Here is a 23,104-nt window from a genome sequence, read left to right on the forward strand (position 1 = left end):
TAGTGCGGGAGAAAATAAGTGACAGTTTTCCTTTAAATTATTTTATATTAAATTATGTAAAATACTAAATTATTTTATTTATTTACCTAAATGGCGTTTACGCACAAAAGCAACTTCTCTGGTGGTGAAACTACAGCCCTGTGTTGCGCCAAGGTATCTTTGGCTCTCTTGCACTGAACTATGGTGCTATGGTGGTCCAAAATTTGTTCTATAGACCTATGGGGGGGTCTGGGTGATGTGTCCCTAATACCAAAGATAAAAATTTAACGAGATTATGACTGAGATTTACCAGTAACCAGACATCTCGCCATTTTATATCATGCATGTTGGTCCTGCATGTTGTTGTTAGGATATGTACAGACTGTATATCCTTGGATTTCTGATGCAGATTTTCACTGAGAAATTGCTGCAAATGTGGAATCCATATAGAAATGCGTCACCAAGTGATATGCCACTCTTTATTGGTCCACACGTGGATTTCTATTCATGGTAACAGGCTGGCGTTTTTAAAGGGAATCTGTCAGCTGCAGTTCATGGTCCAAACTGCTGACACTGTTAGATAGCTATTAGAGCGAAGGAGACGACACATAGTATCTGTCTGTGCTTCTGTAATCTATAAAATTGCTTTTATTACCTGGTGGAAGCAGTCAAGAAAACTTTCCCAAGACCCTGAAAGGCCTTGATGTTATGCATTTGGAATCTAATCTCTCTGGATTATTCTAATGTATATATATATTTTTTTTTTAAGCGAAAAGAAAAATCTTCAGCTCACCTCCCAATGGTTTTGCATGGGTCCTCAGCTTGGCCCAGCTTGATATGTAGTATATGAAGAAATTCGAAGTGGATCCAGCAATTCCAATAAAACATCGATTTTATTTGTAGTTAACCAGCATAAAAATCTTTTGCAGATAGCACTCACAGCACACCGCCTAGCCAGTGATACACAGCAACATGGACGCGTTCGCGTCCATGTTGCTGTGTATCACTGGCTAGGTGGTGTGCTGTGAGTGCTATCTGTGAAAGATTTTTATGCTTTTTAAAGGGGTACTCCGGTGAAAAGCTTTTTTTTTTTTTTTAAATCAACTGGTGCCAGAAAGTGAAACAGATTTGTAAATGACTTCTATTAAAAAATCTTAATTCTTCCTGTACTTATTAGCTGCTGAATACTACAGTGGAAATTATTTTCCGTTTGAAACACAGAGCTGTCTGCTGACATCTCTGTCCATTTTAGGAACTGTCCAGGGTAAAAGGAAATCCCCCATAGCAAACATAGGATGTTCTGGACAGTTCCTAAAATGGACAGAGATGTCAGCACTGTGCTCGTGATGTTAGCAGACAGAAAAGAAAAGAATTTCCGCTGTAGTATTCAGCAGCTAATAAGTACAGGAAGGATTAAGATTTTTTAATAGAAGTAATTTACAAATCTGTTTAACTTTCTGGCACCAGTTGATTTAAAAAAAATAAATAAAATTTTTTTTTCACAGGTACTGCTCACCCTTTTGGGGGGGGGGGGAGAAAAAAATAATGTGAAGAAATTCGAAGTGGATACAGCAATTCCAATAAAACATCGATTTTATTCGTAGTTAAAGGGGTACCCCTTTAACTACTAATAAAATCGATGTTTTATTGGAATTGCTGTATCCACTTCGAATTTCTTCACATTATTTTTTTCTCCCCCCCCCCCCCCAAAAGGGTGAGCAGTACCTGGAATAAAGGCCCCCATACACATTTATCAACCATATCCGCTAACTTCAGTGGGAGTGACTAACCAACTAATGTGTATGGAGGTTACGCAACTTTTCCCAGACATATGATGTTAAATGAAAAAGAAAGATTAGGCATGTTGAATTTCAACTTCTTGATCCCTCCATTCTGAGGGACATAATCCACCACCAGAGGCATCTGGCTCCCTTCTGAACACATGAACAGTGTCTTATTTGTTTGGCTACCTTAAAGGGGTTATCCAGGAAAAAACTTGTTTTTACGTATCAGCTGGCTCCAGAAAGTTTAACAGATTTGTAAATTACTTCTATTAAAAAATCTTAATCCTTTCAGTACTTATGAGCTTCTGAAGTTTAGGTTGTTCTTTTCTGTCTAAATCCTCTCTGATGACACCTGTCTCTGGAAACGCCCAGTTTAGAAGCAAATCCCCATAGCAAACCTCTTCTAAACTGGGCGTTTCCTGAGACAGGTGTCATCAGAGAGCACTTAGACAGAAAAGAACAACCTTAACTTCAGAAGCTCATAAGTACTGAAAGGATTAAGATTTTTTTATAGAAGTAATTTACAAATCTGTCTAACTTTCTCGAGCCAGTTGATATATATAAAAAAGTTTTTTCCTGGATAACCCCTTTAAGGATCTTATGTCGGCATTGTGCAATCTGTTTAAAAAAGTGGCCAAAATGCTGTGCTGAATCCAAATGGTGCCCAACAAACCCTATTGACTATTAACCATCTGTTGTGGTTTTCGTTGTTTTGAAGGCAAGAATAGGAATTCCTTGTGGACAGAATTACGTCAGAGGCTCCGAATTGAATTGTGAACAGATCCTTAGGACCCTATTACACGGGCTGAAGAGCACTCTAAATCATCTGATCTCATAGATCAGCGTTTGTTTAGGGAGCTTATCATTCATGTGGCCCTGTGCTTTCATCATTCTTCAGCTGCACATCCCCTATTATACAGGGAAATGCGCAGTGATGTTTGGTCATTCCTTGTCCTGCTTGGCCGATAATCGTCCCGTGCAATAAAACGCTTACCTGCCAAGCACCATTATATATGCACAAAATATAGAGATGGTAGGACGAAAGAGGAGACGGCACTACTAAAGATAAGGTCGTGCAAAATACAAGTGGAATGTCCTGAGCGGGGAATAGTAACGTCCGGAGAGCAGGGGGTGAAAGATGCATTAGAAATGGAGACATCTGTATTAAATGCACGGAGAAAGAATTCACATCTGCACTCACCTGGGTACAAATTCACTTTATTTCATCATCATCATGTAAAGGAAAGCCGGCCTGGTGGGATCGGGAAAAGGAGCGCAACAGCCGGAGCTGTGCGGGTGGGCGGCAAACAGCTGGTTTCGCGGCAAAAAACGCTTCCTCTGGCCTCCTGAGGAGGCCAGAGGAAGCGGTTTTTGCCACGAAACCAGCTGTTTGCCGCCCACCCGCACAACTCCGGCTGTTGCGCTCCTTTTCCCAATCCCACTCATGATGATGATGAAATATAGTGAAGTTGTACCCAGGTGAGTGCAGATGGGAATTCTTTCTCCGTGCACCATTATATATGCACTTCAGTCAAGTCAAATGTGCATGTCTTTGAAGCAATATTATTTCTAAGAATTCATAAAACTAAAGGTAATCGCCCAAACGTTAACATTTTTAATAAGTATTTTCTCTAACTTACTAGTTCACATCCAACCACTAATACAAGTGATTTCATATATTCATTTGATGGTCTCTGAACTTGTATTCTTTTCATTTTTTTCAGTTTTTTCTTCTATTGTACATTAAAATAATCCTACAAGGTCCTATATAGCAGATTTGAGGCTTTTGTAAGGTCCATTGAAACCTGTATTACATGTATCCATCTGACATACATGTATTCTCTGTATAGTCCAACCTGTCTTCCTGGCAGAGGAGAGCATTGGGCCTCCTATGGTTTGGTCACACTTCAGTAAATATTCTCTCTTCTTTTCAGCTCTATGATATATCTAATATAAGTTCCCATACGCATAAATATGAGCTATCCTCAGGGCACCACTCAATGTCAGACATCCTACACAAACTCATAAGTCATTTAATGCAAATTTGTTCCGAACAGAGAAGTTACAATCTGTTGTAAAACTTTGAAAATTCTCATAAATTCCTTGGCAGACGTTCAGCTGTGGGACTGGGAAAATATTTTTGCCTTAATTTTTTTTTTCTTGTCTGATACAGCGTCCAGTTTTTTGACAAAATATGCTAAAGTTAATATAGAAAAGTGGCCTTCAGACACAGAACATTCGTCTTACAGGAGTGCATTTACTGACAATAAACTGTTACATGATAAAAGGAATAGAGCCACCGCCAGACCCCACTGTCAGTGGGTTATCTCCTACAGGAACGAAGAGTCAGGCATGTTAAATCCAACATAATATATCTGATCCTGTTTATATCAGCAGGTTTAGCTTTTCTCTTGTGTATAATGGTCAGGTGTAGGCTTGCTCTGTGATCAATCTTAAAGGGGTATTCCAGGAATTGTTTTTATTTGACTATGCTACAGGGGCTGTAAAGTTAGTGTAGTCCATAATATAGTGTCTGTACCTGTGTGTGATGGTTTTCTCACAATTCTTCTGTGATTTTCACCCCAATATTTATTTTTAACAGCATACAAAATGACTGTTGTCTCAGATTTTTCCCAGGTTACAATGCGGCCGAGACCTGACTCACTAGTCAGCTGATGACAGGGAGCATGTATGCTTCAATGGGTGGAGCGATCGCTTGGTGGGAGAGAGGTCAATCTGCAAATAATGCAACAGCTGTAGGCACCCTGATTGAAAACCACAGGTCTTTTGAATGGATGCAGCTCATTTATGTTTCAATGGGTGGGGTGGCTGATGTGTGGAAGGGAGGAAAATGGAATTATGGGATTTATAGTTAAAAAAAAAAGAACATTCAAACCAACGGAAATACCAGTTCACAAAAAGCTAGCCACAGTGTTATGGAAATCTCACAGCATAGCCATTTAGCCCCAAGACAAGTGCAGATCCTTCCTAAGCATGTCCATTACTGTCTGCCAGGTACATACTAAAATCACCTTATGGGGGTAACCCCTATATTATTAAGTTTGGTAAAGGGGGGTCTTTTTAGTACTACCCGGAACACTATGAAGGTAGGTAGCGGAACAAAGAGACGTTAGTTGAGTGAACCCCAGACACAGCATTAAGGGTTAATTGTTAGCTGGGGATGCTATTAAGGCAGCCTGACATAGTTATGGCTGCCTGAAATAGTTGGTGCTATAGGGGTGGCCTGATTGAGCCACCAGGATGCACTGTAAGTAGGAATTGAGATAATTAGGGAACACTGGATGTGCATTGGGGCTACTGTGTTGGCAGGTGTCGATTCTATTCTGGTAGCCTGACTGGGCATTGGGGCTGCACAATTGGCAGTAATGGGTGCTGATGAAACAGTCTGACTGAGCATTGTAGATAGGCTGTTTATAGGCGTAAATAATAATGATGTAGGCTGTCTAAGCCCTAGTGTGACACTATTGACAGGCTTTGATGATGTTGAGTTAGCCTGGATGAGCATAGTTGTTGCTCTGTTTGCAATATCATGAATTAACATCAGGGCTGTATATTTGGCAGAAGTTTGTTCTGTTGAATTAGCCTCATGTGGGCGAGATTTATCAAAACCTGTACAGAGGAAAAGTTGAGCAATCAGATCTCTCCTCTGCAAAATGAAAGAAGCAATCTGATTGGTTGCTATGGGCAACTGGGCAATTTTTCCTCTGGACAGGTTTTGATAAATCTCCCCCATAGAGCATTGGGATTTCATCACTGGTAGGAAATGGGGCTATTAAGGCAGCCTAACTAAACACTTGGGCTGCATGAATTATAGTAATGGGTGCTGTCCTGGAAGCCTAAATGAGCATTGGAACTAGATGGCTTACAGGAGCTGATGTTGGGGAGGTAGCCTGACTGAGCATTATGGTGACATTGTTGGCAGAAGTTTATATTGTTGCTAACTCATGAGTGAACATTGGGATTGTATACTGTTCGAGTAGCATAACTAAGCATTGGCATTGGCACCCTGGCATTGGCATTGGCATTGCAGCTGTACTGTTTATAGGAGTTGATGCTGATGAGGTAGTCTTGCCAAGCTTCGGGGTGGCACTATTAAAGGTGTACTTCACCCGTAGACAAATGATCACCCTGCTGCACCCGGCGTTCGTCACGGCCATTCCCCACTTGTGAAGTCATGGCTACGCCCCCTCAATGCAAGTCTATGGGAGGGGGCGTGTCTGCCATCACCCCCCCCCTCCCATAGACTTGCATGGAGGGGTGTGGCCGTGATGTCACGAGCCCTCGCCCCGCATCGCCAGTCATTCGTCATGGAGCGAAGTTTGCTCCGTGCACCGGATGTCTGGGGTGCCGCAGCCGAGTCCCAACGGCGGGACCCCCGTGATGAGACATCATATTCCCTATCTTTTGGATAGGGGATAAGATGTCTAGGGGCGTGGTACCCCTTTAGCCTGCAAGAGCATAGTTGTTGCACTGTTGGCAAATGTCGATCCTCATACAACAGCCTGAATGAGCATTGTGTTGGCAGGAGTTGGTACTGTTAAAGTAGCCTGACAGAGCATTGCATTATTGGTAGAATTGGGTGCTGCTGAGACTAAAGAAATCACTTATGTCTTGTTGTTGATGTCAGGACCACATGAGGCTGATGATGCTGTCATGTAGTTCCAACCACCCTGTCATAGGCCATAAAGGAGTATAACTCCGGCCAATAATTGTTAAAAAAAAAAATGACAGTGTAGTCCAAACTGGAATATTTCATCCTGGTCAAGGGAATTTTTTGTGTAGTTTAGAGCAGAGCAAATACAGTGTGCTACCTTTAAACAATTTCAATAATAAAACAGCACCGTCATCCTTGATAGATCACATTTATTCATTTCTATAGAGAATAGAATCAAACACATCTATAGAATATTCAATAAGCAGTAGATGATATATCTGCATTATACGCACTGCAGCACAGGGAAACATCACATATTGAAAAAGAATTCCTTCAAGTGAAAAGAAGATAGCGGAGCACTCACCAGGTCAGTAAAAGGCTTCTTTATTGATCATGACGATCAGTCGGGATACATGCAGGGGAGGATGGAATGGACGCGGGAGTACAGGGAACGGCAACGCCGTTCCCTGTACCCCCGCGTCCATTCCATCCTCCCCTGCATGTATCCCGACTGATCGTCATGATCAATAAAAGAAGCCTTTAACTGATCTGGTGAGTGCTCTGCTATCTTCTTTTCAATTGATGTCATTTGCTGTTGGTTTCCAGGGACTGTGTGGATCAAGTGTCCATCCATTTGAGTTCTATGCAACGTAAGGAAAGGTGCTGAGACTTATCTTCTATGTGTATACGAAAAATAATTCCTGTTTTCTTCATCAAATATTCATTTCACTAAAAAGAGCCAACATCACATTGCAGTAGTGAAATAATAAAGAGAAGCCATTGCTTATTACAGCACAGGACGGTTGCAACAGGAATCATGACAAAAACTGATTAGCATTATGTTAAATCCCAAGGATTGAGATTAATTGAATATTAATAGATCATGTCCATTGTCTCGGAAGCGAACGCCAGAAAGCAGAAAACGGCTCGTAGAATCAATGTTATAAATGAAGTAGTTGCTGCTAATTTTTCAGCAGGAGCAGACAGGGAACTATCGATTTCTCAGCCACTTCTAAGTTTGGTCATTACATCTAAAGGGCAATTTGGAAAAAATAGAATTGCAGAAATAAAACTTGTGCTAATGATTCCATTTACTCCGTATTGCCTGGATAAGTATCTACCTCATTTCCTATAGATCTTCACATTACAATGGTTGTCCAGGATAGCACCTGAGGGCCTACTTATTTTCCAAGTGAATTGAATAGAACTGCAATGCACAGCTTAAAGGGGTATTCCAGGAAAAAAACTTTTTTTTTTTTTTTTTTATATATCAACTGGCTCCAGAAAGTTAAAGGGGTTTTCCGCCCCTAGACATCTTATCCCCTATCCAAAGGATAGGGGATAAGATGTCAGATCGCCGCGGTCCCGCTGCTGGGGAGCCCTGGGATCCCCGCTGCGGCACTGCGCTCTCATTACAGCACAGAGCGAGTTCGCTCTGTGTGTAATGACGGGCGATACGGGGGACGGAGCAGCGTGACGTCATGGCGCCGCCCCTCGTGACATCACGGCCCGTCCCCTTAATGCAAGTCTATGGGAGGGGGCGTGACGGCCACGCCCCCTCCCATAGACTTGTATTGAAAGGGGCAGGCCGTGACATCACGAGGGGCGGAGCCGTGACGTAACGATGCTCCGGCCCCTGTACCGCCCATCATTACGTGCTGAGCGAACTCGCTCTGTGCTGTAATGAGAGCGCGGTGCCGCAGCGGGGATCCCAGGGGTCCCCAGCAGCGGGACCGCGGCGATCTGACATCTTATCCCCTATCCTTTGGATAGGGGATAAGATGTCTAGGGGCGGAATACCCCTTTTAAACAGATTTGTAAATGACTTCTATTAAAAAATCTTAATCCTTTCAATAATTATCAACAGTGCTCTCTGCTGACATCTCTGCTTGTCTCGGGAACTGTACAGAGTAGAAATGGTTTGCTATGCGGATTTGCTTCTAAACTGGGTGGTTCCCGAGACACGTGTCATCAGAGAGCACTTAGACAGAAAAGAACAACTCAACTTCATCAGCTCATAGGTACTGAAAGGATTAATTTATTTTTTTATTTTTTTTTAGAATCTTATAACCATACTACATTTAATACAATTTTTTGTAAAATCTTGAAAAATGTTCAATAAAATTTAAGTTTAAAAAAAAAAAAAAAGATTTTTTAATAGAAGTAATTTACAAATCTGTTTAACTTTCTGGAGCCAGTTGATATATAAAACAAAGTTTTTTCCTGGAACACCCCTTTAATAGTAGCCCTTTAACTGTAAAGCGCTGCAGAATTTGCTGGCACCATTTAAATATTATTATTGACAGATGTGGTGCTGTTTTTGGGAAAAAAAGTGTTATCTCGGAGAGAGGAGAAGGTAGACGCCTGTTTTAGAATTCAGCTCCAGCTTATGACTAGACTATAAGAAATTCAGTAGTGTTGACACAAGGGGGGAAAATGAGATTCCAGTATCATGACTTCCAGGATGTATTCCGAGTGTAAATCGAGTTTTAGGCCATCATGATCTGTTTCCTATCCCATTGACTGTTCTGTCAAGTGTCATTTTGTAATGGATAGAGAAGCGCAACGTGCCAGACTATTCTTATCTTTAAAAGGCAGTGGCAACCTGATAGTAGGAAAGGAACGGAGTTTAAGAAGTTACGGTACTTCCATACAGCTACACATAATGTAGGGTTAAAGGGGTGAACTCAAGATTAATCACCTACCCACAGGACAAGTGATAAGTATTTGATAGGTGGGGGTCTGACTGTTAGGACCCCAGTGATCCGGAGAACGAAAGCACACAGCAGAGACCAAAAGAGTCCTGGAGCAGCTCAACTGCTGCTCCATTTACCTTGTGTAACCATTGGAGATCCTAAGGCTAGGTTCACACTACGGATTCTCCGGGCAGAAAATTTCCGTCCGGAGATTGCGACTGCGGACAGCACCGACTGCATCAGTCGGCGCTAGGACCGCGCGGACACAGCAGTCTCCAATAGACTGCAATGTGTTCCACGAGTATTTCCGCCTGAAGAATGAGCAACACCATTCTTCAGGCGGAAATTTTCAAGCGGATTTTCCGTTCACAAATTCCGCTTCACAAATACCGAAGTGTGAATTTGGGAACGGAAACCCATTCACTGCACTATACATTATAACAAGCAGAATTTCTGCCTGCAATTTCAAAGCGGAATTGCAGGCGGAAATTCTGTAGTGTGAACCTAGCCTAAAAGTTAGATCCCCACTGGTCAGATACCTATCACCTATCTTAAGGATATGTGGTAAGTTATTATGCTGGGATAACCCCCTTAAAAGGGTACTCTAGTGGAAAACAAAGACAAAGTTATACAGATTTGGAAATTACTTCTATTTAAAACTCTTAATCCTTATAGTACTTATCAGCTGCTTTATATTACAGAGGAAGTTGTGTAGTTCTTTCCACTCTGACCACTGTGCTCTCTGCTGACACCACTGTCCATGTCAGGAACTGTCCAGAGCAGGAGGGGTTTGCTATGAGGATTTGCTCCTACTCTGGACAGTTCCTGACACGGACAGAGGTGTCAGCAGAGAGCACTGGGGTCAAACTAGAAAGAACTACACAACTTCCTCTGGAGAATACAGCAGCTAATAAGTACTGGAAAGATTAAAGGGGTACTCTGCTGTAAAAAAAATTTTTTATCAACTGGTGCCAGAAAGTTAAACAGATTTGTAAATTACTTCTATTTAAAAATCTTAATCCTTCCAGTACTTATCAGCTACTGTATGCTTCACAGAAAGTTCTTTTCTTTTTGAGTTTCCATTCTGTCTGACCAAAGTGCTTTCTGCTAACACCTCTGTCCATATCAGGAACTGTCCAGAGTAGGAGAGGTTTGCTATGGGGATTTTTCTTACTCTGTTTTCCAGTGGAGTACCCCTTTAAGATTTTGAAATAGAAGTCATTTGCAAATCTGCGTAACTTTCTGGCACCTGTGTCCTGGTACCCCTTTAAGTCAATGTACTTTTCACTTGCCAAACATGTCAAGGCATTACTTTCTATTAGTGACTGACCTTATTTCAGAAACAAAATTCAAATATAAAATAATGTAAAAGGAAAACCCAGTAGTAGTCCTCCTCAATGTGAATGGAGTTCTAATGTCCAAAAGTCCAGAAACAATTAAAAACCAAACGTGTTTCGGGGTGTATAAAAACAAGAACAAATGGTGTTATAGCCCTTCTTCAGTGGCATAATATTGATACATCACTGAAGAAGGGGTATTGCACCATTTGCTCTTGTTTTTATACATCCTGAAACGTGTTTAGTTTTGAATTATTTCTGGACATTTGGACATTGGTACCCCATTAACAACACCAAATTGGTTCCCTAGGAGTCTCAGGGCAAATAATATATAAATCACAATTTTAGAGACAAGCCCCTCAGGACTGCCCTAAACTAGAGACTACCTACAGTCTTATTAAAACTTAGCTTTTATTAATTCTTTATATGAAAGAAGAACTTAACGTGCTTGTGGTATGTACAGTGAAAAAATGGGGGGGGGGGGGGGGGGTTTGAGAAAGCCGGTCCACGGGTGAAACGTTAGTTTAGGAGGCATTCATTTTAATATCGGCATCCTCAGTGGCACAAAAAATATCGGCGTCCATAACTTTACACTGTAGCACTAGAAGACACCCTGTATTTCCTGATAGTTTAAAATCACTACATTTGATTTTCAGGTTTCCCATGTTATTTTAATCAATCACAATAAAAGTTAAATTTTATTTGGGTTATAAGTTAGGGCATTGTTCCCCGGAAAAGGGGGGGGGGGGGTTCCCCTCCTGAAGGGGATTGGAGATTTATTCATGGCTGTAAATGTTGGCACCCCTGAAAATTTTCAAGAAAATGAAGTACGGTATTTCTCACAGAAAAGGATTGCAGTAACACATGTTTTGTTCCCTTTGTGTGTATTGGAACTAAACCAAAAAGGGAGGAAAAAAAAAAGAAAATTGGACATAATGTCACCAAACTCCAAAAATGGTCTGGACAAAATTATTGGCACCCTTTCAAAATTGTGTAAAAACAAGATTGTTTCAAGCATGTGATGCTCCTTTAAACTCACCTGGGGCAAGTAACAGGTGTGGGCAATATGAAAAAAATCACACCTGAAGGCAGATAAAAAGGAGAGATGTTCACTTAGTCTTTGCATTGTGTGTGTAATGTCCGTTTATTTATTTTTGTATTTTTCTGTTTAGGTGTGTATTCACACACTAGTTGGCTCAGAGCAGTTTGCTATTCCACCTGGATAGGGAATAGTTAATGCTCTGAGCGAATGAGAACTCGGGTGGAGTTATTTAGCCAGAGTTCTCTTGCATTCTGGGGCTGGTTATTGAGTGCAATACTACTATGTCTGTTTGTGCTATATTCTGCTTGAGCATTTACCTTGTATTTATCTTGTCTTTTTATCTGGGTTTTTAGCCATGGTTATATGGCATGCTCCTTGTATTTTAGTTTGTGTTATATTAGTCGGTTTTAGGATTATGTCTGTTCGTTCTGCTCTGTCTGTGTTCTCTGTGTCTGAGTCTTGCTTGTACTCTGTGCTCTGTATGTTATATTCTTGTTCGGTATTCTGGAGTCTATTCAGACTCATCCGGTTCTAGTCTAGTGTTTCATGTATTATATTTCCATTTCCTGGGTTAGCTTTTTGTCCACATGGTTGAGTGTGTCCGCTGGCCAGTAGCCTATTTGGCTTTATTATTAATGGCTACTCCTATAGTGCAGTGGGGAGTCCAGTTTGTATGTTCTGTGTCCCAGTGTGAACAGTGTCCTATATTAATATCCTGTTTAGTTGATCTGATCTTTGTCCTTTGTACTTGTACCTGTTTGTGAACAGTGTTCTATGTTACCTGTTCAGTTTAGTGTTTTGGGTCTCAGTTCTTCTGCTTATCCCCTTCATCTCCTGGATTCTGCTGTATACTCCTATCATACCTAGTCTTGTTCATTTTATCATGTCTGCCGTTTATCTGATATCCGGTTTATGAACTGTTTGTTAATTCACTATATTCTGCCTGTTGGTGTTTGTGTTCTGTCTGGTATATCTGGTTGTCTAGTTGTTGACTGTCTATGTATATTATGTGTTTTTACGCCACTGCCCTTTAACGCAGGAAGGGACCGGCGCCCAGTTGTTAATTCATCGTTTAGGATGGATGGGCAAGTGGGCAGGGAGAGTCTCTTTAGGGTCAGTCAGGGCTCATTCTCCCTGTCCCACAGTCGGTCATGACAGTGTGTCTCTGTGTGTCACCCCAAGCATGGACAACAGAAAGAGGAGAAGAGAACTGTCTGAGGACTTTAGAACTAAAATTGTGGAAAAATATCAACAATCTCAAGGTTACAAATCCATCTCCAGAGATCTAGATTTGTCTTTGTCCACAGTGCGCAACATTATCAAGAAGTTTGCAACCTATGGCACTATAGCTAATCTCTTTTGTATTATATTGTGTGTTGTGTCTTTAATATATGTACCATGTGATTGTTACCCAGGAGGTACTAAAGACCAGCTGACCCCAAAGGTAACCTATGGGCTCCCTGCTAGTCTCCCCCATATAAACCCTGGGTGGAGCTAGCTTCACTCTCTTGTTCCTGAGGTCCAGTGCAGTCAAGTCGTCTTAGTGTGTGTGCCCAGAACATTGGAGGTCTTAAGTCAAGTCCTGCAGCTACACGTCAAGTGCAAAGTAAGCTAAAGTCGCAGTCCTGTCAGTGAAATCAAGTCTTCTTTCTATCCTGCGTGGCCTGCACTAAATTCTCCTGTCTACTACAAGTCCCAGCAAACCTGCGAGGTCTCTGAGTCACTAGTCACCTCCTTGGGCCCTGGCTGTACTGCATAGACTTTACCAACTGTCTATCCTCAGTAAAGCAACCTTTGTCCGTATCTTGGGGCCGTTGTCTTCATTGCCCCCGTGCCTAGCCCAGGATCCTGCGGTATACCTTCGGGTGGTTAAGACCAAACCACGCCCTGGCGTCACGAACACAAGGGTTCCCTAGGGTAACAACATCTGCCCTGCCCCACACACCCCGCCATTACCACAAACAACTAATATATATTATGTAATTGCATGATAACTGGTATTGTCCTGAATGCTATCGTATTGATTTTACAGAAAACGTCACTTACTTATTTATATTTTCCTAGTAAGAGATATTCCATTATATGACTAATAGGTGGAACAAATATGCAGTATATTATCCCAATTCCAAGTAGACACATTTAACATAGGTAACCATTTATGTGTGTGCAAGAGATATATTAATGTCCATAGATTACACAGCTGTAGGGCCCTGCGGTTTGTGAATCTATCTATTATTAGATTTGTTGTACCATTCAATTTTTAATAAATATACCTTAAATATAACGGTTTAAATCCAAATCTATATTGACTTATTTCCAAACCTCCATTATACATCTGTTCTTGTGACAGAGGGTAAACTGAAGACTGAGGAACTTTGATGTACTATTGATCTACAGCAGTGGTCTACAACCTGCGGACCTCCAGATGTTTCAAAACTACAACTCCCAGCATGCCCGGACAGCCGATGGCTGTCCGGGCATACTGGGAGTTGTAGTTTTGGAACATCTGGAGGTCCGCAGATTAAAGACCACTGATCTACAGGATAGTTTACAGAATGTTGTCACTTATGCAGCATGCAAGATTCTTTGCCCGACTTACTAAATTGAACTTTTTCATTAATTTCTGTCCACACTGTGTCATTTTACTAGAAGATCCGTTATGAGTGGGAACTACTGTATACTTTTCCATCATCCCCTGTATGGGGGTGTGCTCCATGCTGGGCTGCTGTAAAAGATTTGATAGAGAATAAGTGTGTTTTGCATGATGCACCTATAATTGTGGCACAGGGCGCCATATAATTGCTAACAGATGCAAAAGCAAAAGACATTTGTGGTTGTTTGTGATAAAAAATACAAGATCAGCGGGTAAATCTATATCTACCGTAAATACTCGAGTATAAGCCGACCCGAATATAAGCCGAGGCCCCTAATTTCACCCCAAAAACCCAGGAAAAGTTATTGACTCGTCTATAAGCCTAGGGTGGGAAATACATCATCCCCCCCATGTCATCATTACCCCCCCCCTTCATCATCGCCGCCTGTCAATCCCTTCATCAGTGGTCTTCAACCTGCGGACCTCCAGACGTTGCAAAACTACAAATCCCACCATGCTGGGAGTTGTAGTTTTGAAACCTCTGGAGGTCCGCAGGTTGAAGACCACTGTGGCCTTCGTCATCATCCAGACCCCCCTTTAGCTTTCTACTCACCTCCCCTTCTGGTGGGAAGTTAGGGTGAGCTGGTCTGGGCCATCTATGCTGCAGGGACCGTCCGGTGGGGAGGATTAGTCGTTCCGGGCTGTCCTTTTTCAATGGGGGGGGGGGGGCCCTCTTCTCCGCACTCCGGGCCCGGACTAGTGACGTTGCCTTGACGACGACGCACAGGGACGTTCATGCGCATCCCTGTGCGTCGTCGTCAAGGCAACGTCACTAGTCTAGCAAAAAAGAGGCCCCCCCCGGTGAAAATGGACAGCCCGGAACGACTAACCCTCCCCACCAAACGGTCCCTGCAGCATAGATGGCCCGGAACAGCTCACCCTTCCTTCCCAACGAGGGGAGGTGAGTAGAAAACTAAAGGGGGGTCTGGATGATGACGAAGGCCGCAGTGGTCTTCAACCTGCGGACCTCCAGAGGTTTCAAAACTACAACTCCAACTACAACTTGCAACATTTGGAGGTCCGCAGGTTGAAGACCACTGAGAAGGGATTGACAGGCGGAGAGTTAACTCGAGTATAAGCCATAGGGGGCATTTTCAGAACGAAAAATCGTGCTGAAAAACTCGGCTTATACTTGAGTGTATACGGTATACAAAAAACTCCGAGTCCTCTTGGCAAGATGCCTCTTTTTTTTTTCCATTACATAATTGGTTTATCTTAGGTCTGGGGTTACTGAAGGTCAACAGATGGAAGAAGAATGGAAGGACAGTCTCTCATTCAAGTGGCACCATCAAGGATGCAGTCAGTGTTATTCCTTGCTGCCTCACACATTTGTCTTGGGTGGAAATACTGAAAGCTAAGCTTCCTGTAATTCAATGCGGTGTGTGAAATAGGTCCTTTACTGTAGCCAGGCAGGAAACCCATTGACCTTCTAATCAAGTCATTGATGCTGTAATAAATAGACTGTATGCTAAAAGGTACAATGGTATTTAAAGGGGTTATCCAGGAAAAAACTTATTTTTATATATCAACTGGCTCCAAAAAGTTAAACAGATTTGTAAATTATTTCTATTAAAAAATCTTAATCCTTTCAGTACTAATGAGCTGCTGAAGTTGAGTTGTTCTTTTCTGTCTAAGTGCTCTCTGATGACGTGTGTCTCGGGAGCTGTCCAGAGTAGAAGCAAATTTGCTCAGTTATAAAAGCATGTTTTTCTTAGAAGCTCAATTGCCAAAGAAGTGGTGCTGACCCACAGCATGTCCTGCAAAACTAATCTACAAGGCTTGGGTCCCAGCAAAGAGCCCTGTATGTCAATCAGTCATGACAGGGAAGAGTGAGGGAGGGTGGAGGCTGATCGGTGCCCCTGATGGGGGGCCAAAAGGGAACAAAAAGTGGAAACTGTGTATGGTCTTATCAATGCACCAATCTATTTTGCTGAGGCACCAAATTAACTATATAAATGGCCCTGTATATGTGAACGACTGCAGTTTAGCCTCCATGGAGCACAATAGTTCTGTTTATACAATTGGGTGATTATTCCGCGGTGAATGCTATGTCACAGCTGTATTTAAGGTCTTCAACAGCCTCGGGGTATTATTAACAAAAAGAACATCTCTGCAATATTAAATATTAACACAACTCTAATATCTTCTTCAAAAGAGAGCTGGAATGCCTCGTGGCGGCTGAAGACACCGCCTCTGTATCACAATGAGAGCTTTTCAACCTAATCATGTTTTTGCATTTAGTGAAATGATAGAGCGTGTCCCAATGGGAAACACATGCGCCTCTGTACCCCGGAGGCTTTGGTGACATTGATATTGAATAAACTTACACTGGAGTGTGGCTTTTTTTCCCCTTCTCCACATGGCTTTTGTGCTTGTCTAAATTTGTTAGCACCATAGCTGTGATTAGAATTGACGGCGCAAGGGGCATCAAGAGCTAATACTTCCTAATATAGAATGTGCAGCCCCCTAAGCTTTATGTGCATGGCCATATCATGGCTTATTGCAGGCCCTGAGTTGTAACAAACTGTAATATGGCAACCGTGCAAATCTTTGGGGCCCCCACTACACCTTTGTATGCCTTTTGATTTCACACATAAGCATACCAAGGTTCTTTTCTGTCAGATTTTGTAGTCCAACAATAAAAAATTGGATGTTCCATTTGATGCCTTATTATGGTAATATTCTTCCCTAGTAACACAAGCTAAATCTCATAGTGTATGTGAGAATATATAGAGCTCCAACATATAACTAGGGCTCAAGTCCTGCAGGAACTCATGGGAACGGAGTTCCTGCACTTTTTCCACAGCAGGAACACAGTTCCCATTAGCAGGAGTCCTGCAGGACCAGCCCTTAAAGGGTTACTCCACCCATAGACATGTTATCCCCTAGCCAAAGCATAGGGAATAAGATGTCTGATCGAGGGGGTCCCACTGCTGGGGACCCCGCGATCTTGGCTGCGGCACCCCAGACATCCGGTGCACAGAGCGAACTTCACTCTGTGCTGGATGACTGGTGATGCAGGGCAGAGGCTCGTGACGTCACAGTAATGCCCCCTTAATGCAAGTCTATGGGAGGGGGCGTGACAGCCGTCACGCCCCCTCCCATAGACTTGCATTGAGGGGCCGTGATGTCATGAATCTCTGACGCTTCACCTAATACTCTAACCGAACGCCGAGTGGCAGGGAAAACGTGGCGGTCCCCAGCGGCAGGACCCCCGGGATCACATATCTTATCCCCTATCCTTTGGATAGGGTATAAGATGTCTAGTAGCCCTTCAAGTGGAAATCTAGGGTGAGTTCCCACATTTTATTCCCCAGGACTTGACCCCTGCACTGTATGCCATTAAGTATGGTACAAGTTGGGTCTGTGAAGCCTTATTGATATTATTTAGTTTGTGCACTAGTAGTTCTCCAGTTGCATACATTGAACGTACGTACGCCTATCCTAAAGCTGACCATACATAATAGATAGCTATCTCTCCCATACTCCCTATACACATGCACACTTTTTCTAAATGTTTTTTTTTTCTTTGTCTTTTTTTAGTGAGAAGTTGGATGGAGAAGCTTAAAGATAAGGTAAGTTCCATTGCTAAATCTTATCTCCCAATATACATGAAGGGTGAGGTCACATGTGCCGTATTTTGCTGTGTATTTGCTTCTGCGTATTTTCCAACCCATTGAATTCAATAAGTAGTAAAAATCAGCTTCAGAAAATACGCAGCAAAATATGGCACATGTGACCCTACCCTAAAAGGGAAAACTGGCAAATATTGGAGGTCTAATATGTGCATTTCATAACGGTCACAAATGCTGCAATAATGTTTTGTCCCCTCAAAATAACTCAATACACATCAAATAATGTCTAAACCTTGGCAACAAAAGGTGCCACAGTCGAGTCTGGAGTGCCGCAGCCAAGATCACGGGGGTCCCAGCGGAGGGACCCCCGGAATCAGACATCTTATCCCTTATCCTTTGGATAGGGGATAAGATTGTAGGGGCGGAGTACCCCTTTAAGGCATTGCTGGAAAATAATAGTGGCCACAAAATGTATTGTCAATTTTTACCCAATTTAGAAATTTTCACTTAGGGGTGTACTCACTTTTGTTGCCAAGGTTGAGACTTTAATGGCTATTTGTTGAGTTATTTTGAGGGGACACAACAGACTGTGCAGATATAATAAAATAGGTGCACCATTTGTGCACAGGTGTGCACCTGATACGGGGGACATCAAAAGTTGCACACATTAATTCATGAACCAACCTTCCCCTCCCCTGTTTCAGTTCTGTAACCTACATGAAAAATATTGTTTGTCCCAACCGCCATTATGGCAATTGCCAAGGATGCAGGAGTTTTGTATTAGGGACTCAGAGCTCCCTGTGTAGAGAGCATCCCTAGCTCCTCCTCTTAGCCACGATTAACAGTCCTATCTGTCTTCTGATTGGACGTGAGGAGAGGCTGGGAAAGTGCTTGATAGATTTTGCTCTGGACACGTCGTTTCAGAGTACCTCGTTGCATCATTTATGTCTTTGCTGAGTGCTTGGAGGTCTGTATTAGAAAAATGAAGATCTGACTGCTGTAAAGATACTTATAAATCAGCACGTAATATTGTGCCTAAAATGATATGTACATGTAGTGTCTCTTTAGAAGTCTGCCAAGAAAAACCATATGCTGAAGCCATTGCGTTCTCTAAGCTCCCCTTATGTTCTAACTCGTAACAGCGTGCCTGTTGTTTTTCCTAGCACGCTGTTAAGGCAAGGAACGCAGGCACTTGTTGGTGAGGAATTTAATAAACCACAATAAACAGTCCATCAGACCACATCCACATGTTGGTAATTGAATGAGAAGCGCTGAATTTACTCAGGTCGCTGACAGCCCGGGCCCTATAATTAGCAATCGTCTCTCCTTCATTTTGGTGCAGTTTGATTAATCCGCACTGATTGATGGAAATGGATATTCATAAGAGTCAGGACTGTAAGGCTGGAGGCTACAATATTACCACATTTCTATAAGTGGAGAGTTTTAGATGAAAGGTTAAAGCAAAACTGTGATCACGATCCAGCAGGTTATATGTTTATACTTCATGTCCGTAGACTACAACAATCCGGATACAGAATTGCCTTAAGTCCCATGCAGGTTGATGGGACTTCCGGAAAATCTGTATCCATTATCTCTGTAGTCTCGGAAGATTTAAACTGATATCGTGGCGCTGGAGCTTGATCAGAATTGCACAAGCTTTGCCCAAATTTTTATTTTTAGATTAGATAGGCAAATAGATAGGTGTAGGTTAGGGGGCCAGGGCAGAGTAACATGGTGAGATCCCACACCTTTAATGAAGGGGCTAGGCTGGTTTATTTCAGAGCTATGTCTTTGTAGGAATTTAATTAAAGATCTGGTTTGGAGTCTGATTACGTTTGAATTCTGTCTGGGGTCTGATTCATGATGGGCTATTCTGGGGTTGGATTAAACTTGAGTTCCGATTCATTGTGGGGTCTGTCTAGGTCTGATTATCTTAAGGTCCTATCTAGCTCTGATTCATTTTGGCTCTGGTCTGGGTCTGATTAATTCTGGGGTACTGTCTAGGTCTGATTCATTTTGGGCTCTGGTCTTGGGTCTCATTCATTTCGAGGTCTAGTCTAGGGTCTGATTCATTTTGCGTTCTGGTCTGGGTTCTGATTCATTTTGCGTTCTGGTCTAGGTCTGATTCATTTTGTGCTCTGGTCTGGGTCTGGTTTAGCTCTGATTCATATTGGCCTCTGGTCTTGGGTCTTGGTCTAGGATTCATTTAGAGATCTGGTCTGTGTCTCATTAATTTTGAGATATGGTCTAGGGTCTGATTCATTTTGGGCTCTGGTCTGGGTCTGGGTTCTGATTCATTTTAGGGTCTGATCTAGGTCTAATTAATTTGGGCCCTGGTCTGGGATCTCATTAAATATGGGCTCTACTCTGGAGTTCATTCAAATTTAAGGTGTCGTCTAGGTCTGATTACTTCTGTGGTCTAGTATAGGTCTGATTTATTTGGGGCTTTGGTCTGGGGTTTGGTCCAGGTCTGAGCTGGGGTCTGATCAATTTCTAGGTCTGGTCTTGGGTCTGATAAATTTTGGGCTCTGGTCTAATTAAATTTGAGGTGTGATCTAGGTTTGATTATTTTTGACATCTGGTATAGGTCTGATTAATTTTGGAATCTGGTCTAGGCCTTGATTAATTTTGGGCCCCCCTGGTCTAGGTCTGATTCATTTAGGGCTCTGGTCTGGGGTCTGATTAAATTTGGGCTCTAGTCTTGTGGTTTTATAAAATTTTCAGTCTGGTCTAGGTCTTATTACTTTTGACCTCTGGTATAAGTCTGATTCATTTTGGTTGTTGGTAGAGATGAGCGAATCGAAGCTGACGAAGTTGAATTCATTCTGAATTTCATGAAAAATTCACTTCTGAATGAATCCTAATTTCCTCGCGCTTTGTGGTAACGAATCGCTTCATTTACTACATTTTGTGCGGGCCAGGGGGGCTAAAATGGCAACTACACGTGTGAGGACATGGGGCAAGGAAGTCTGGGAAGGCGGGTAGGTGGGGTCACCCTGAATTACATGGTGGCATGCAGCCTATCAGCAGCATGCCAGCCCTGTGATGTCACAGCCCTATATTTTTTTGCAGCCATTGCCGAAGACGGCATTTCCTGTTTTGCTGAGGGAGCAGAGACTGTGTGTGTGCACTAATCACCGTTACTGGCAATACAGATCTTTACAACGACGATCCATTCACCTCAAGCCCGCATTCCTTCTGACTAGAGAAAAGTAGAAAGAAGAAACGGGGCGCTGTGTGGTCACTAATCAGCGTTACTGCCTTAAGCCAGCATCACTGCAGGCAGGCAGACAGGGAGAGTTTAGAGGTTGTTTCATAGTCTGCCAATTGAGATCATCACAGGAAGCACTCCCCATTCAAAGACTGCAAGCAACCATTGTGACGCCATATGGTCTCAAGCCATATCCAGACTCTGTAATCTGCATGTCATACTGAATAACAGTATTATTTCACTACCCCAGTACACTCCCTATGTGTATTACGACAAGGCTCTAAGTTCTACACCCCTTTTGAGGCTCTCTGTATGCCAGAAATAGACGTTTTTAAAAGTGATTCACAGCAAATATATTCGGATCAAAACAATTTTTTTCGGAAAATTCGACCATCTCTAGTCTGATTTGGGATCTCATTCATTCTGGCTCTGGTCTGGGGTCTGATTTATTTTGGGTCCTGATCTGGATTCTGATTTACCATGCTCTTGTCTGGGGTCAGAGTAATTTAGCTGTCTGGTTAGATAGGGGATAAGTTTCTGATCGCTGGAAGTCCAACTGCTTGGACCCACCACGATCTCCTGCCCGTCACCCTGTGTTCTGAACATTTATGTTCAGAACACCGGCTCTTCTTTTGCTGTGAGCGGTCGACACGTCCCCTCCATGCTTCTCTATGAGAGAGCCAGAGATACAGGGCTCATGTATGTCTGGCTCTCCCATAGAGATGCATGGAGAGGACGTGTTGATCACAGTTTTGCGTGGTGATCGACAGTCTCCTTACACGGAGTGGAGATCGCTCTGTGCACGAGGAGTGCTGGGGCATCGGGCAGGAGATTGCAGAGGGTCCCAGCAGTCAGACCACCAAAGATCAGACACTTATCCCCTATCTTGTGGATAGTAGTGTTGCTCACGAATATTCGCAATTCGAATATTATTCGCGAATATCGCATATTCGCGAATTCGCGAATTTCGCGAATATAGCGCTATATATTCGTAATTACGAATATTGGTTTTTTTTTTTTTTTTTTTCACAGTACACATCACAGTGATCATCCCTCTCTGCTTCCAGCTTGTGTGGTGTAAAGAAGGCTCTAATACTACTGTGTGAGACTGGCGCGCGAAAATTCGCATATGCGAAAATTAGCATATGCGAAAATTAGCACATGTTAATTTTCGCATATGCGAAGTTTCGCGTATGTTAATTTTGTATATGCTAATATGCACATATGATAGTTTTCGCATACGCGAATGTTCGCATATGCGAAAATAAAACGGGAATATAACGACTATGCGAATATTCGCGAATATATGACGAATATTCGTCCATATATTCGCGAATATTCGCGAATTCGAATATGGCCTATGCCGCTCAACACTAGTGGATAGGGGATAAGATGTTATATACCAGTGTTCCTCTTTAAGTATAATAAATACAACTAAGACCATCTCTGGGCCCAGTTTATTTCCCTTATAGCTTATAAATCAGACAATCAACAGTAATGTTAAATACAATAGAAAATGCATTAAGTCACCCGCTAACGTGTACGCTTCCAGTCATTTCAGACTTGTAATGCCTTTTTCGGGATTCTGTGATTGTCCCTGTTTGTGGTATTATCTACCAATTCTTCTTCTCTATTTACTGTCACCACAGCCCGATTTTCCATTTTCAAAGTGGAATTGCTCCTATGTATTGATCGAGACAGGGCCCTTGTAATGAACCTGCGTCAACCTTCATTAATGTACCCCTATCACATAGTCGCATTGCTGACCCCCCACTCAGTCTGTGGTAATGAAATCTCAACTGCTACCCAACAACATGCGAGGGACTCTGTTATGGTATTTCTAAAACTTTTCATTTATTTTTTTTGTTTATAATTGTTGAAACCTTTCAATATAATGCAGTATTTTTACTTACCAAAATATATATTTTTTTTTATTACTATTTGATAATGGACACTTTTGATCAAGGTATGATCAAATACCCCCCCCCAGCAATAGCACCACTCTTGCCTGTGGGATGTATCTGGTATTGCAGCTCACCTCCATTCACCAAACTTGACATCCCTTCTGCAGTCTCCTCCAAGCTGCTATCTTAGGCTCTATTAGAGTAGGTGCACTGGTTGGTCTGCTCCACCTTCATTTCACTGACACCAC

The 23,104-nt window shown here is 42.4% G+C and overlaps 1 protein-coding gene across 2 annotated transcripts in view; it reads left to right on the plus strand.

Annotated features, from left to right (window-relative positions):
• The window catches only part of ARMH4 (armadillo like helical domain containing 4), a 198,349-nt gene that overhangs the window by 155,327 nt on the left and 19,918 nt on the right, over positions 1-23,104 (plus strand). For both annotated transcript variants that reach the window (XM_056547376.1, XM_056547375.1), the window contains exon 6: positions 17,710-17,741. In XM_056547376.1, the coding sequence (XP_056403351.1) occupies positions 17,710-17,741 (32 nt within the window). The remainder of the gene's footprint in view (positions 1-17,709; positions 17,742-23,104) is intronic.

Source organism: Hyla sarda, chromosome 11 (genome assembly GCF_029499605.1).
Source record: "Hyla sarda isolate aHylSar1 chromosome 11, aHylSar1.hap1, whole genome shotgun sequence".
Lineage (NCBI taxonomy): Eukaryota > Metazoa > Chordata > Amphibia > Anura > Hylidae > Hyla > Hyla sarda.